The sequence below is a fragment of the Leiobunum rupestre genome, chromosome 7 (genome assembly GCF_980474605.1).
Source record: "Leiobunum rupestre chromosome 7, qqLeiRupe1.1.hap1, whole genome shotgun sequence".
In the NCBI taxonomy this organism is placed as follows: domain Eukaryota; kingdom Metazoa; phylum Arthropoda; class Arachnida; order Opiliones; family Sclerosomatidae; genus Leiobunum; species Leiobunum rupestre.
This window is the reverse complement of record NC_143390.1, coordinates 56,507,438-56,523,951: the sequence shown is the minus strand read 5'-3', so window position 1 is coordinate 56,523,951 and position 16,514 is coordinate 56,507,438. Positions and strand designations below refer to the sequence as shown.

Sequence of the window (16,514 nt, the reverse complement as noted above, 5' to 3'; positions counted from 1 at the left end):
CGGTTGTGGGTGTTGAGTTTGTTGCGTCTGTTGTGTCTGTTGTGTTTGTTGTGTTTGTTGAGTCTGTTGTGTTATGATGGTTGAGGATGTTGAGTCTGTTGTGTTTGTGTTATGATGGTTGTGGATGTTGAATCTGTTGTTTGTACGGGCGTTTTCTCTCCAACTTCTTCTTAATGACTTTGGGACGGACCGAGTGCTGAGTGTTATGCAACCTCTCAACGTCCAATGGCAGGGTTTCCACCAATTGTACACGGTATTCGTCTTAAGCAGCGTTCAGACTATGTGAAAATATGACGTTTGCGTCGATCGTGTCGGTTCTTCCGATTTCTTACACCGTTCAGACTTCTCAACAGAGACTTTAAATTTTCGCGCGTGTCGTTTACATTTTTTCATTTTGGTTGAGGACTGCCTAGATGGCGTCTCAGTTTTCAAGGGTAATAGTTCATTTATGAAGAAAATATCGAGTTGTTTACATAGTGGTAATTTATTTTAAACGTTTTTCGACTGATTAAGATGTTTAATGCAGTTCAATCGGGTTAGTTTGTTTTATTTATAAAGAGCCCAAACCATTCCGTCTACGGTCATTTATTATTTAGTCAAGGGGCTTTCTGTGCTTTGTGAATGGTAAGTTTTTCGTTTATTGTTATTTCTTTTTTATTGGTGTGGATATTTGGACATAATTGATTTCCTGGGTGTGCGAGTCATTATATGATATTGGAAATTGGACGGTTTTGGTCTTTTTCACGCGGTATGTGTCACAACGTCAACAGGAAGTTTACGAGTCATCCACTACCAGATGTCGAATAAAGCTATTGACGGTATATTCATCAAGGGCGAGTGTTGAATTAAAATGCGCGTTAAAGATGCGGCAAGTATGTCGTAAGCGAGAAAAATACAAATACCCGTTGTATATATTTCTTTCATTAAAATTTGCTTCGTATTATATTTAACTGATAACCTTGTTCTGTAAAAAGGTTTAAATTCATTTGTGCATTGTTTTAGTACGTCTAACTCGCTGTTATAACTACTTAATTTATATTATTCTGAATAAATTAAACTCGGTTGTTTCGTCTCAATTATTTTACCATTAAAATTTTATACCGGGTGGGATTGAACCGGGATTACGTTTTTAGTAAATAACTCTGAATTGCAGAGATATCTTTAACGGACGTCTCGATAATTTAATACCACTAGGGACAATTCTTCCGAGGATAGGTATATTTTGGCTTGCCAACTTGTTTATTAATAATTTTACAAAAGGTTGCCGGAAAAACTGTACGAGAGTCCCTCGTCGCCGAAAGCAACTTGTTGCCGAGGGATGCTCCTCCATTTCCCAACGATATTCACCTGGGACATTCATCCTGTGAAATAGTCCAATTCGTTTTCCAAGAAAAGGAAAAGACGATCAGCGAGTCCTTTTATGATCAAGTTGACGTGTAACAATTTCAAACTTTCTCCAGAAATTATTTTTGGTTGAAGAGATAACATCGGGTTTTTGGCCCTCTCTAAATCTTTTATGACGCGGTAAAATATCACACCCGAAAAGTCTTAGACGCCATTGTCGCGGAATTATCTGGTTAGATTTATTGTTCAATGTTTCATCTTGTATAGGAGGTCCAGATGTAATTTTTATATCAATGGATAGCCAGCTTTCAGCATTATAAATGGTGGTAGTATGAATATGATTCACCGTGTCATATTTGATTAAATCGCGGTAAAATATCATACCCGAAAGGTCTTAGACGCCATTGTCGCGGAATAATCTGGTTAGATTTATTGTTCAATATTTCATCTTGTATAGGAGGCTCAGATGTCATTTTTATATCAATGGATAGCCGGCTTTCAGCATTATAAATGGTGGTAGTATAAGTATGATTCACAGTGTCATATGTTATTAAATCGTGTTTAAATATCACACCCTAAAATTATACTTCATTGTCGTGGAATAATCTGGTTAGGTTTAATGTTTTATATTTCATTTTCTATAATTAAATCGGGTTTAAATATCACACCCGAACGTCTTAGACGCCATTGACGCGGAATAAACTGGTTATGTTTAATCTTTAATATCTCATCTTGTATAGGAGTTCCGTCCACTCAAATTAATTGATAATTACTCTTATCACGATAAAACAATATTATTTTCAATAACTTTTCCTATTCATTTAATTTAACACATTGTAGTATCATTGACGTTAATTTCAATAAAATTATATTTATTTCAATCACATTTCCTATGTAAAATTTAGGTAAATTAAAGGAAAATTTAAAAAACGCGGTCGCAAAATATAAGACACCGGTAGTGCCATCTGTTTTAGTTTAATTTGTAATTTAGGTTTTTCCTCGTATTTTTAAATTTTTCTGGCTTTTTTGCTTATGAATAATAGTAAATAAGGTTTTAGTGCGTTAGATAATTTTTTTTCCTTAATGTTATAAAAGTTTAAAACCAGTTTCTAATGTTTTACGGCATAGTTTGGACCGTAGCTTAATTCTGTTTCGTCGGGTACTCCACCACACCGCAAATATTATCTTTTCCAAGTTTCAGAATTCTGGCAGATTGACCTCGGTATAAATGCATTCTTGACTCTTTAGTCGCGGTGTTATTGCTCAGTTGTGTAGTTTATTTTCTCAAGTGAATTTCATATGCCTAATGCTACATGGGCCAAAGTGAATATGTCAGTAAATAATTTATTTTTCATTCAGGTAACTTAATTTACAATATAGGTAGTTTATTTCCGCATTTACGTGTTATTTCCCCTAACCCTTGTCCAAACTTTCGCGCTATCTGGTTCCGCTTTTCATCTGACGCGGAATAAAGAAGGATACACGACGTAAAGGTTCGTCTTTTCGACTATACTACGGCGTAAAGGACTGTACTTGGGGATGGTATCTTTATTTGTAACTATAGTCTATCTTTTAAATCAGTTCTGAATTTTTCGCCTGATAATTCTCCAAGATTGTGCTGTCTAACTTGAGTGTATATGTGTAATTTTCTTACATATTTTGATTATTAAGAGTTATATATTGAAAATTAAGCTGTGACCCATTGGCGTGTCCGCATAGTACTTTTTTTTTTTAAATTTATATGGAATTTATCAGTCTTTAAAAAATTGATTTTTTTAACCCTATAATAATGCAATACATTTAAGATGGTTTTCTGCCTAATATGTTTTTTTTTTAAAAACCCTATAAATTACATTTTGACCCTTTAATTTAAAAGACGTAAAATTACGAATATCGTTAGTAAAAAATATAAATCTAAAATGATTATTTATTTAAACGAGGTTAGCGTTGTTACTGTTGTTGAATTTAGTTAGGCGGTGGTATTGCTAGAGTAGTGTTACAATTATGAATTCCTTATTTATCTGACGAAAATTCTGATAATTCTTGCGACGAGTTTACGCTTACTAAATAAAGAGGCGTGGAACTAGAATGGAAGAGTGAAACGCTATTTACTAATTATGAAAAGGCCCAAAACTATGTCAGAGAGATTCGAGAGTTTAAAGAAAGACGAACGACTTGGACTGCAAATGCAAATACTCGAGTCAATGTACGAAACGGATGTATCTTTTCCTACCACATTATAACGAAACTGTTGAAATGTTCAAAACTGATGGAACGCATTGCCATGGAACAAAAGCTCAAAGGCTTAGACGAATCAATTAAAATAGAAATTTAACGACTATTGGGTTTCGGTATTGACATTTTTGACAAACCCAATGCTATTCTGAAAGCTTTGAAGCGTGAAGGTATAGCGATATGAAAATATATTTACGTCAAACTGAAAATCCATGTTGGACACTATTGTCCACATTTCAAAATATAAAAATCGACTTTGTCTCGTAACTATATCGTAGGAAGTAATTGGCAGGGTGGCAAATGTACTTGTCCAGTGTACTTAAAGACGTACAAATGTAAACATATTAACGGCATCGCAGTATACGAAAACTTTGTGACTGTTTCCGAAATTGCTAAAGCTACTCCACTTGAAAAAAGCGAAAAAGAGGACGATCCCAATTATCACGCAAAGCAGTTCTAATTCAAAGAGTTTTATTTTATAAAGGGTAGTTTCTTATTCAATATTTTTTACCTTTGATTTTTCATTTTATCAAATAAAGGTCTTTTTATTACTTATAAGGTAATTTATTGCAAAAAAGGCAGATTAAATCCTTTATTTTTAGTTAAATATTTACACTCTTAGAAAAATTGGTGTTATGTAACCGGATAAAGGATTTTTTACCGATGTCCTTTATTTTCAATCCGTAAAGGTGTTCTGTATTGCCCTTGTTTTGAGGTTTCATTTTTCACGGCCAGGGGTTTGATTATCTTCCATTTAAGGTTTTATCTTGTACCGTCAGGAGTTGTTGATACATCTTCTTTCGGTTTTATCAACAACCCTTTTAAGTTATATTGGAACTATAGAAGGTTCTATGTAACTCCAACCTAGGTGCTTAGTTAATCCTCCGTAGCACCTTATATTTCAATTCATCCACAAATTTAACTACCTCCGCGTGGGGCTTTCGTTAAAACCCTTCAAGGTTCCATCTAGTAGCCTCAAAGGTTGGTCTCATATCTTTCCTAGGTTTTATCTATCACCCATTGAAGGTTCCATTTGAATCTTTTGAAGGTTCTACGTAACGCCAACATGGGGTCTTTTTTAAACCCTCTGAAGGATCTCTTTAGCACCTTAATGGTTTCACCTAGCCCCAACAGGGGTTCTATTTCAATTCATCTATTAATCAAACTAGCTCCATCAGGGGTTTCCTTTAAAACCTTAAAAGGTTTCATAGAATAGCCTCTGGAATCTTTCCTCGAACGTTTGAATTCGAACCTTATATAGGTTATACGTAACAAAAACCATGGGATCTTCATTGACCATTAATGGTGTTAATTTGCACCATCAAGGGTTTTATTTCAATCCAGCTATTAATTTATCTAACTCCGTCAGACGTTTGCTTTCAAGCCGTAAAGGTTTTATCAAACACCATCAAAAGTTTTTCGTCAGTCCGTTTTTGGTTTTTTCTAGGACCGTCAGTTGTTTCATTTAAGATACTATTTTAAATCCCACCACATATTTTACTACAACCTTTAATGAATTGGTTTCAAACCATTTAGTATTCCGTTTAGCAACTTACTAAAACTACGGTAAAAATCATTCCACAAGAAATTATTTTTAAGTAAAGTAGTAATTTAATTTTTCAACCTAATTTGTTTACAACATTGCTAACACCTTTTGTAATATTTTTGGCATTTATCCCAAAAATGACTTTTTGAACATATTCCATAGTTTACTTAACGCTTTTAGGGTACTCTATTTGAAAAATAAAATAGGTTGCGAATAGGCAAATTATGCCTTTTTTTAAACTCGTCATATACAATGTGGTTTCTTCAATTTTCAAGACTAAATCCGTACTGAAAACATTGTCTTCGGAAAAAAACAGCGTTGTAGTGACATATTTCGGTTCGGCCTAAATTAAATTAAACATTTTAAGATACAGGCCGGTGTTTTGGAAGAGGAAGCAACGAGTATTTACCTCGCAACTATGAAGGTAATCCGGATCCTCTTTGAAGACATGGCATAGTAGCAATATTGCTGCATCAACTTAGAGTTCTGTTTAACGAAATAATAATTATTAAAAGTCTGCGAATAACGCTATTTTATTGTGTCGCCACATAATGGTCCCTTTTTTAGCCTCTTCCTCTAGTATAGTGGAAAGGGGCTGCTATTTTCATTCTTGCCGCGTTCGGAGTCGTTGATGGTGAGCCAGCTCCAAAAAGCGCTCCGCGAATCGGCTCATCAACGTTACTCGATTGGTATTAAATCCGTCTGTTTAACAACACCAAAGCAGCGCCGTTGTAATTAATCGTAAGGGGGATTTTCTTCCCCCAAATGCAAAAGTTACCTCTAGGTCCCCACGAAACGGCGATTCATCCTCAGGCGTCATTCGATTGGTGGTGGGAGGAAGAGGCTACTATTGTGGCTGTGCCACCTTGTTATGTTTACCTTCAAATTCTGTTTCTTAAACTTCCTCTTTTTTTCTTGGATAATAAATCAAGTATTTTCTTTCAAGATGATTTTTCCTGGCGAGCTAACTCTATGACTCTTTTATGTTGGTTCATGTGACTATCAAAAATGTGAATTATTCCACGTCCGCAGGTTTTTCCACAAATTCTGGCTAGTTCATCAATTAACTGTAAAGTTTTATTCATTTTTTCTGTAATGACATTAGGGTTGTTTTTCTTAACTCCGATTTCATTGACAATATGTGGGCCTGGATACTTCAATCATCTTCGCCTTGTGCACCTAACTGCATAAAATATTTCTATTAATGAAGTGAAATTTATATTTAAAGAAAATAAAAAGCGCACCTGCTTTACCACGGATACTCTTCGTTTGACGATTTTGTTAAAGAATTTTTTTAATTTGTAGTTTAAACTTTAACTTGGTTAATAGTGGTCTACCTTTGGGTTCAGGAGCGGCTCAAGGTAAAATTATAACCCGGGCGATTTGTATTTTGGGCGCCCTTCCTGATGGGCACTACTCACAGAGGCCTAGGATCACCATCTTTCTCGAAGAAGAGTTCAGACATCTATTTTGCTTCCCCCTCGTAACTCCTCTATTCATAGAGACGGCCTCTCCCGTCATGTCGAAGGATTAAATCTGGCATTGTCACTGCTGTCTACATTTTCAAAACTTACAATGATAATATAATAATAATTGAGAAGCATGATGTCCGAACCGTCACTATCAATGGAGGGGCTACTTGGTGGAAGCAAAAACGATGTGTGAACCCTCTTTCTACAGTGGGGGATGCACTTTCCTGTAACTAGGCCTTTAAGCCGCCCCTGTGTGGCTGGGGAATAAGCGCGATTCAAAAGACCCTAAACAATAAGCAACCTTGTATTGTTTCTAAAATTTTGGTTAAAATAGGCCTTTAAATAGGAACGCTTATTTAAGTAATTTTTAAATAGTACTTACTTTTTAATGAGAGATTAACTTCCCAAATCTTCAGAACAATGCACCGCCAACGTTGTGACGATTAGATACCACTGCGTTTGACAAAACACGTCAAAACTAGATATTTTCGTGCGTTAATATTTTTTTGTCTTGGTCTTTACCGTTTCCTACCGAAGTAAAACTCGCGAGTGGTCGCCTCGGTGGAAAATATTTGTGTTTTTTTGTCTCGTAGGAAGTTTTGCCTAAATAAAAATCTTAAAAAAAAAGTGAAATATCGAAATTTTAAAAAATAAGATACATATGTACAAACAGTGCATAAAAATAGAGATAAAAATATAGAAACACTAACAAGTAAGATAAATAATAGTTTTTTAAGTTTAAAAAAAATATATATTGCATAAATACGGTCAGTGTTGGGTAGTATTTTTCAGTATTTTATATTTTATTTTAAATACTTTTAAAGAAATGTATTTAGTATTTTATTTGAAATATATTTTTTTCTAGTATTTTGAGCAAAATCCATCAAATAGTCTCCATACAACTAAATTGTCCACGACTAGACAGCATAAAAAAATACGCGTAATTCATATTCACCCACAAACTCGTGAAAAATATATATTGCATAAATACGGTCAGTGTTGGGTAGTATTTTTCAGTATTTTATATTTTATTACCTCTCCGAGGGGACAAAGTCCCCTAGGAGGGGTTATACAACGACCGTGTCTGTCTGTGGGTCTGTGGGTGGGTCTGTGGGTCGGTCTGTGGGTGGGTCTGTGGGTGGGTCTGTCTGTCTGTCAGGACTGCGAACGCGTTCGCATTTTCGGTGCAAAGTGTAATCACTGCGTACGCAGTTTCTCAAAGGGTTGGCAAAACCACCGTGTGACGGTGAGCGTTAACGGATGCATTTGCGGTTTGGTTTGGATGGTGTTTTTTCGCTCACCGTCGTGACGGTTTGGTGTATTACGTTTTTGTAATGTTTATGCGTAGGTTGTGAGTGTTGAATTTGTTGTGTTTGTGTTCTGATGGTTGTGCATGTTGAGTCTGTTGTGTTTATATGGGCGTTTTCTCTCCAACTTCTTCTTAATGACTTTGGGACGGACCGAGTGCTGAGTGTAATGCTACCTCTCAACGTCCAATGGCAGGGTTTCCACCAGTTGTACACGGTATTCGTCTTAGTATCAATTTGCGATCGCATCGGGCGGGATTTGAACCCGAGACCTCCTGATTGACAGGCGGACGTTCTACCACAGAACCACCGACACTTGTTACGCCTTATTGAAAATTAGACCTTCAGCTTTATCGGAAGCGTATTTAATAGAGTAGGAAATTTTGGTTTAATTGAAATAGAATTGAAATTGAAATTATTGCATCGAAGAAATTCTAATTTAGCGTTTCTCTATTGATTAAAAACAAATGCGCCACCCAGGTTTCGAACCCAGACCATTCGGCTTGGCAGTCGAGCGCTCTACCACAGAACCACCGATAGCTGCTTAGATTCACTGAAATTAAGACAGGCATCGTAAGCATAATAGGTAATAAAGTCTTTTTTTATTAATGAATTTATGAAGGCCTAATCTGGTATTTTTTAAAGGTTAAATCTTGTTTTAGCGCAGTCAGCCGAGATTAGAGGGTTAAAGGGTAGACCCTGTGGGTGGTCCACTTTCTTAACGACCTATATATAGTTCTGTTAATTCAAAGGAGATAATTTAACGTTAATTGCTTTAAGAGCTGGCGGTTAGTCAAGTGGCTCTCTGTGCTTTGTTGATGGTAAGGTTTTTGCTTCTTGTAAATACATTTGGTGTGGATATTTGGATATCTACGATTTCTAACGCAGTCAATGATTTCTTGGGTGTGCGAGTCATTATATGATATTGGAAATTGGACGGCATTGGTCTTTTTCATGTGGTATGCGTCACAACGTCAACAGGAAGTGAACGAGTCGTCCACTACCAGATATCTACGGTATCTTCATCAAGGGCGAGTGTTGAAATAAAATGAGCGTTAAAGATGCGGCAAGTATTTCGTAAGCGAGTAATTCCAAAAAGCCTCTGTAGATATTTCTTTCATTAAAATTTGCTTCGTATTATATTTAACTGATAAACTTGTTCTGTAAAAGGGTTTAATTCAATTGTGCATTGTTATAGTACGTCTAACTTACTGTTGTAACTACTTAACTTATGATATTCTGAATAAATTAAAATTGGTCGTTTCGTCTCAATTATTTTAATTATAATTAAAATTTTATACCGGGCGGGATAGAAATGGGTTAATATTTTTAACAAATAACTCTAAATTGCGGAGATATATCTTTAAGGGTTATCTCGATAAATTAATACCACTAGGGACAATTCTTCCGAGGAGAGGTATATTTTGGCTTGCCAACTTGTTTTAAATACTTTTAAAGAAATGTATTTAGTATTTTATTTGAAATATATTTTTTTCTAGTATTTTGAGCAAAATCCATCAAATAGTCTCCATACAACTAAATTGTCCACGACCAGACAGCATAAAAAAATACGCGTAATTCATATTCACCCACAAACTCGTGAAAATTTCCTCTTATCGCCTTAGGTGGCGTTGGAGTAGCGAGGACTAAGTATTACGATACAATCTGCCTTTTAGATCGCGTGTAAAAGCGGAATATTTTCCATCTTTCGAACAGTCTGGCATTTTTCTGATATTCAAGAAATTACAGTATATTGACTCTTTATTGAGTATTTAGTATTTTAAAATACTAAAATAAAGTATTTTTAAATACTTTACGCTCTGAGTATTTAGTATTTTATTTTAAATATTTTATCGTAGGAGTATTTAGTATTTTAAATACAGAAAGTAAAGTATGTTACCCAACACTGTATACGGTACACCTTTTATAAATGGCAAATCTACCTTAACGGTCAAATGGAAACTTAATTAAGATCTATATTAAACTTCAACAATAAATAGCATTAAGTTGTTGAGATACCGAAAGGTTCAAATATGAAATATTTGACGATCTAGAATAAACCCATAATTGGTCAACAAACACCCCTTACGCGGTCAACAAACACCTTGCGTGTTATAAAAAAAAACCCTACCTGGTCCAAATAAAACCCTTTGTAGCCAAGATAAAACCCGAAGGTTATATGCTTAACCCAAAGGTTAAAAATAAAACCCTAAGGTTGTATAAACAACCTCTTCGATGACTAAAAACTCATTAAGGTTCTACAAAGAACCCGGGAGTTCTAGGAAAAACCCTCCAAACACCCTTTTTTCTAAATTGTAGGGTCAAAATTATTCTTTTTTTAAGGACCAATCTAATTTAATGCGTATAAGAAATTCGAAATAGGTTTGTTTTTGGAGTGCTTACCGAGAAACAAATATTTAGCTAAAAGAGGTTCGATTTTGATGCTTTTATAGAGTAGTATCGCCCAGTACCTCCAAGCTATGGTCGTCATTTTAAGGGCAGTTTTTTATATATAGGAAAAATATGGGTGAGGTCGACCAACGCCTCGCCGATATTACTCTAATGATAATAGATGGCGCCAATTGAAACTTTGTGTCAAGAAAGAAAGTTTATTTGCGGATTTATTACAAAAAACTACTTTAAGCACTATTTAAAGCAATGTTTTGTGTAAATAATAGAAACAAAAACTCTGGAATTTAATATAAACTTTCTGTATATCAGATTGTTGCCGCCATCTGTTTGAAAATAGGCCTCACATGTTTCCAATGTGAAATGATCTTCCCCCTTCTCCAATGTGCATGCTCTATTATGTTTCTTGGTAATCAATATTGTAAAAATCACTTACCTTATTTTAAATAATAATTTAGGAATATTGAAACGAAGTTATGTAATTTCAGCTGAATTGTAAGTACGCCTACCATGTCGGAGGGAAACGCACCAGATGGCTCTGATGTCGATGACCTGATACTACGGAGTACAGAAATTGATGCTGAAAATAGTGGGAAAGAGTTCGAGTGTAACGAATGCAATTACTCGACTAATAAAAAGAAAAATTTAGGCAGACACAAACAAGTACACTTACAGGGGCGTGAGAATCGTCACAAGTGTTCAAAGTGCAGTTACACCACCAACAAACGCTCGGATATAACGCGACACGAAACGGTTCACTCAGATGACAGACCCTATGTATGCGGTCGATGCGAATGTTCCTTCAAAACGAAGGTCATTTTGGAAAATCACGAACTGCTTCACGCCGAAGAGAAGCCTTTCCAATGCGACTATTGCGTTCGCTCTTTTTTCACGAAAGCCAATTTGAAATCGCACGAACGAGTGCACACTTCAGCGGCGCCGTTTAGATGCTCGTTATGCGGCGGCGGCTTTTGCACCAAATCTAGTTTGAACAAGCACTGGTACGTTCACTTTTCCGAGAAGTCGTTTAAATGCGGATTGTGCCAATTCGTGACCCTCCGGGAAACTGATTTGAGAAGACACCAATTGTCGCACACGGATGAAAGACCGTTCCAGTGTCCTCAATGCGATTCCGCTTTCAGGCAACAAGCGCAGTTGACTCAACATCGGGTAATACATTCGAACGAGCGCCCTTTCGTCTGTCGTACTTGCAATTCGAGTTTCATCAGACAGAGCGATTTGAAGCGTCACTCTGAAATCCATTCGAGCGGCAAGCCGCACGTCTGCGATCAGTGCGATTTCTCCACTAAATGGCTGAGAAGCCTCGAAGTCCATAAAATGCGGAAGCACGTTTCGGAGAAGCCGTTCAAATGCGGATTGTGTCAGTACGCCACCGTGCTGGAAAACGATTTGAAACGACACGAAATGTCTCACACCGAAGACAGATCCTTCCAATGTCCTCAATGTGATTTTGCTTTTAAACTGAAAGCCCAATTGAATTCTCATCAACGAATACACACGGGTGAAAGGCCTTTCATCTGCACGACTTGTAACGGACGCTTTGGCAGACAGAGTGACTTGAACCGACATGTTTTGACCCATTCCAGTGACAAGCCGCATGTCTGTGATCAATGCGATTACTCCACCCAATGGAAATACAAACTAGTCCTTCATAAAAAGAGGAAGCATTTTGGCAGTGAGATCTCTCCGCAAGTTCCGACCAGTCATCGAGTTTCAGTGAGATTACAAAGATTGACGAATGATGAAATTTCTATGTACACGTGCAAACCCAATCCAATTAAGGAGCAGTTCTTGCTTCCAATAAACTTGGATTCTTTTAATGAAAACGAACCGTGTACGGAGTTTATAATACCTGAATTAGAGGACGAAAATACCTTGTCTCCAACTGAAAATAATTTCATTTACAAATCGTTGTCGTTTAAACAGGAATATTTTCATTTCACGGAAAACCAGGTAAATCCACTTAATCCCGATCATCCCGAGCTGGAAAATATAAATGTTGAAAATGAAAGTAACACTCTTCTAGATTTCTGCTTGAATGTCGACGTACCTATTATTCAAATCGAGGCTAAAACGGTAAACGAATACCCAACCGGGAAAATAAAGGTTGAACCGATTGACATTTAAGGGTTGGCTGGGTGTCCAATAATGCAAATTAAAGTGATTTAATATTTATTAATGGAAACTCTTTGTTGTTAAACTAGAAACGCATCCCTTTTAAAAACATGGATGTCGTCTTCATTTTATTTGAAATTATAATATTTACCTTTTTATATTTCACATGTATTAAATATTTATTACTTTTCTCTATTTTGGTATATTTGGTATACGTCATTATTTTTTAATACAATTAAGTCATTGCACCAAAATAGGTTAAGCCACCTTAAAAACGTGTACAAGGCAGAATCCGCTCAAACTGCGCAGATTCTCCAATCGTTTCCTACTCTACAGATTTTCGTGGTGCCGTTTGAGCAGTTTCTACCGCGTAGTTTTCCCCGCGCCACTTTAGTTGCCCTTCCAAATATTACCGTTACATAATATTTTTATAAAGTAGACTTTAAAGATACGTTTTAACAACCCCCTTCATATTTTGCTTGTGATAAAATATGACAATGGAGTTCTTTGTCGTATTCCGTAGCTTAAGTTAAAAATATTAGCCCAACAATAAATTTAGTTTCGTCGCGTATCCCACATTACCGTAAAATATTATTTGGTCAAAAACCCACATTCTTTAATGTTGGCGCTCGTATTAGATGCAGAGATTATTGCTAAGTTATTGTCACTGTTGTGATATCTAAATAAAATGTTGATTATTTGCGCTAGATTATTAATTTTCTGTTTATAAACAAATGAAGTGTATATATTTTTAGTTTTTATTCCCATGCTGCATTTACTTGTTAATTTGTTAATTTGCGTAAGCCTTGTCGAACTTAAACATCTATTAGTAAATCAAATTGTTCATATGAACTAATGAGGTATCTAATGGCTTTCAACTGATAATTTAATATTTGTCTCCCCAACGTTTTGCTAATGGGCTATTTTTATCAGATAAATATATTTAATAAGGGTGAATTAATGTAGTATATAGCTATTCCAGCGAAAGTATCGAGACTCTTCGGTGGCAAAACCAAGACGGAAGAATAAAATACCTAAATGTAGCCTAGACTGAACTAATAAATTATGTAGGTATTCGCCATCATTTGAGTTATAAATATGAAGATAAAGAACGTGTTCGGTATTTAAATAAAAAATTTATTTATTTGAGACATCATCGAAGAATCTTTTATGGATATCTTAAAAATCAAAGATTAGTTTTGAAATTATAAAATTTAAGGAAGTCGAAAGATTTTTTTAGAAACGGGGAAATCTTTGAACCATCTATATAAATCCTGAAAATCACGGCTTCGACAAAAATCTGGTAATCTTAAAAACGAGATTATTTTCGAAATCATAAAATTAGTGGGAACCAAAAGAAATCGAATATAATCTTTTGTTATCAGAAATCTGGTGTATAATTTTTACTCAAGTGGCTGGCCCATCGCATTTACGTCCCAAATTTGAATGTCGATTGTGTATAAATGCAAAAAAGAATTTGGCAGTAATCGTCAGAGTCATATTTTTAGTCCTTATCCATTTTATCAATACCAAACGAGGAATTATACATTAAATATTAATTTTGATTAAAATTTGAATTGCCTGTTATTTTTAGTTTGCATAGAGATACGTAGCTGCGAACGGGATAAGTTCTGAACCTGGCCATAAGTGTACAGTGCCGTATCTAGGCTAGGTTAGGTTGTAATGTGTAACTTTCAGGTAAGGACGGCGTGCAATTTCCTTCGCTAGCTAAATTTCGATTAAGGTCAATTGAAAATTAAACGCTTCCATCATGAAAACTGACTCTTAATTTGGTGAAATAATGACCAAATATTCAACTGGAACTTAAAAAAGACTATTATAAACATGGATCGTTTTTGAAGGTACTTATTTTTAAGTTTGCGATGAAAAAGGAGTTTTAACTGGTATTTAACGCCATCAATGTAACCAAAAAAGTGTCAGCCGTACTTTTGCGCTTTTGAAATATCTACTGAGAGCTAGTCTCACCATCGACTAGATGGCTATTTATGGGAGGTCTTCTCTTTGGTCTATGGGCTTATTTATTTTGGCGCGATTTTCTCTCTCCTCTTCACTCACACATAGAGAAATAGCCTCAGAAATACGTTCTAAAACGAAAAACTTGGTGACGCCGGAGTGGCGAAAATTTGTAACTCTGATGACGTAGTCTTTACCACCTCTCCTACACATTCTTTTTACTACACGAACAGCTCTGTGTATAATATAACGATCAGGCACACTTTTGTGTCTTACGTCATTCTGCCAACAAATCGGCGTATACTATCAATTCGTCCTCAGTAGCTGAAGTATCGTGTTTCATCTATGTAGACCAGGTTTTGTCGGTTTTCGAAGGGAATATTATCATTAGTAGGCCGGTGGCTCCAAAATGGTTCTAATTTCGGTCGCTCCCTTTTATCATGGCTATTGACATTTTCGGCGCTGCTTACTGGTTTGTCGCGAGGATTATGTTTAAAATATTATCTTACTTCTGTTGCTGACAGTCAAAATTGTGGAATATTAGAAAACATTCGAATATAATTTATATAATTTTAGATAAATCTTGGAGACTCACCGCATATTTTACGGGTCCCTGGTACAGAATTTGCAAGGTTTGTAAATTGTGCACTGGCACTAATAGGTTGGCTTATAGAGCCAGTTTTTAGAGATAAATTCCTCGGGTGTTGGTTGGAGTTTAGGCCCCTCTGGAGTGACGTCAGTGGGTTCTCGGATACTGCTTTTAAAAATAAAGTGTTTTTCATTGTATGAATGATGATGTAAAATTTACTTCATCCGAGTCGGAGTAAGCCTTTTCGGTTTACAAAGATCAACGTAGCGCCAACCCGAAAGCCTTCTAAGCTGCTTAATTTCCGTCGGTGAAGCGCGGAAGCTTTGTGTTATAGCAGACGAAATTGGATAGTTAAGAACAATTTCGGAACAGCCCTAAACGGAATTAGAGCAAGCTGTGGTGGTGGCATTCGGCAACTTTTCTACTCAAATGGAACTATATGACAATTCTTTAAAACGTGCAATATAATTGTCCTTTTAATCTTAACGAATAATTAACAGATTATATTAATGCCACGTGATATATCTCAGGATCTATAATAACTCCCACCAGGTGGGGGAACAACGAAGTAGGAGATATAGAATAACGTTATTTCATTGTTAAATCCATTATTATTTCAATAACAATTAAAATGTTTTTAATGCATCTCTAACTCAAATGATAAAACTAAAATTTGTTTAGATCTTCACTAACTGTATTTTATTTAACATATGAGTAGATATATTTCATACCTCTGCTAATAGGGTGGTTGCCTCTTGGAAACGCAGGATTAAATGTGTCGTACGATGAGAATTAGCAGTAGTTCAAAAGTCATTCTTAAGTAGTATAAAAAAGTGGGGTGGCGAACGGGTAAGCAGTTAGCACTTTTATCTCGCAGCAAAAGGAGCTGGGTTTGATCCCAGCTCGTGGCATTTGGTAAATACTCGGAACCACTCCTGCGTTGAGTTTGTAAGTTTTCCCTTTCTAATAATACTTGCTGAGGTAATAGTAAGTGAAAAGAGCTGTTGGTTCGCTTGGCTTGAAGGGCTTGCCACCACCATCCTACGCAATTTAACCCGCCCACCGGTAATTGGCTTCTCAAGTCAGTAGTTGACTTAGGCCAGTGTGGTTACTTGGGTATCAGCTTAGCTAATTATTATATCTTTGATATCAAAACAAAAACGGTTAAAGGTTCACAGTGTTTTTATTTACTAGTTTCCTTCTCGACCTTCGGAGGAATACTGGAACATAATTGGGCTGGAGCTACTATTATGAGTTGATGAGTCACTAAATTTTCATACAAATTCTTCAAACGCCAGTATTGTCCTTTAATAACAGTTGGATGAGGAGTGACTTCGTAACATCTGAGTACTCGTCACTCCACTGCATATTACAGAACAATTATCTTGTTAGTTTGATAGCGAATAGTACAGATTAAAACGTGTTTTGTTATCAAATTCTACAATTCGTAGCGTTAGTACCCTATCGAGCGTTAAATATATTATTATTTTGTGATATTAAGT

At 35.9% G+C, this 16,514-nt stretch overlaps 1 protein-coding gene across 3 annotated transcripts; it reads left to right on the top strand.

The window, feature by feature from the left end:
- The first annotated feature begins 2,578 nt into the window (after positions 1–2,578).
- LOC149937537 (uncharacterized) lies at positions 2,579–12,544 on the top strand. Of its 3 annotated transcripts, none has more exons than XR_016482342.1 (2): positions 2,579–2,837; positions 10,626–10,644. XR_016482342.1 is itself a non-coding variant. In XM_090181280.1 (2 exons), exon 2 carries the CDS (start codon positions 10,824–10,826, stop codon positions 12,459–12,461), a length of 1,638 nt encoding a protein of 545 aa, XP_090037406.1. In that variant the 5' UTR covers positions 2,579–2,837; positions 10,802–10,823; the 3' UTR covers positions 12,462–12,544. The 3 variants fall into 3 exon arrangements, 2 of the variants coding, with proteins under 2 accessions (XP_090037406.1, XP_090037407.1); XM_090181280.1 differs by lacking the exon at positions 10,626–10,644 and adding an exon at positions 10,802–12,544; XM_090181281.1 differs by lacking the exon at positions 10,626–10,644 and adding an exon at positions 10,802–12,544 and having other exon boundaries at positions 2,584–2,703.
- The last annotated feature ends 3,970 nt before the right edge of the window (positions 12,545–16,514 follow it).

Bases quoted from the DNA above. Each gene is read 5' to 3' on its own strand.
- LOC149937537 (XM_090181280.1), top strand. From the start codon at position 10,824: ATGTCGGAGGGAAACGCACCAGATGGCTCTGATGTCGATGACCTGATA.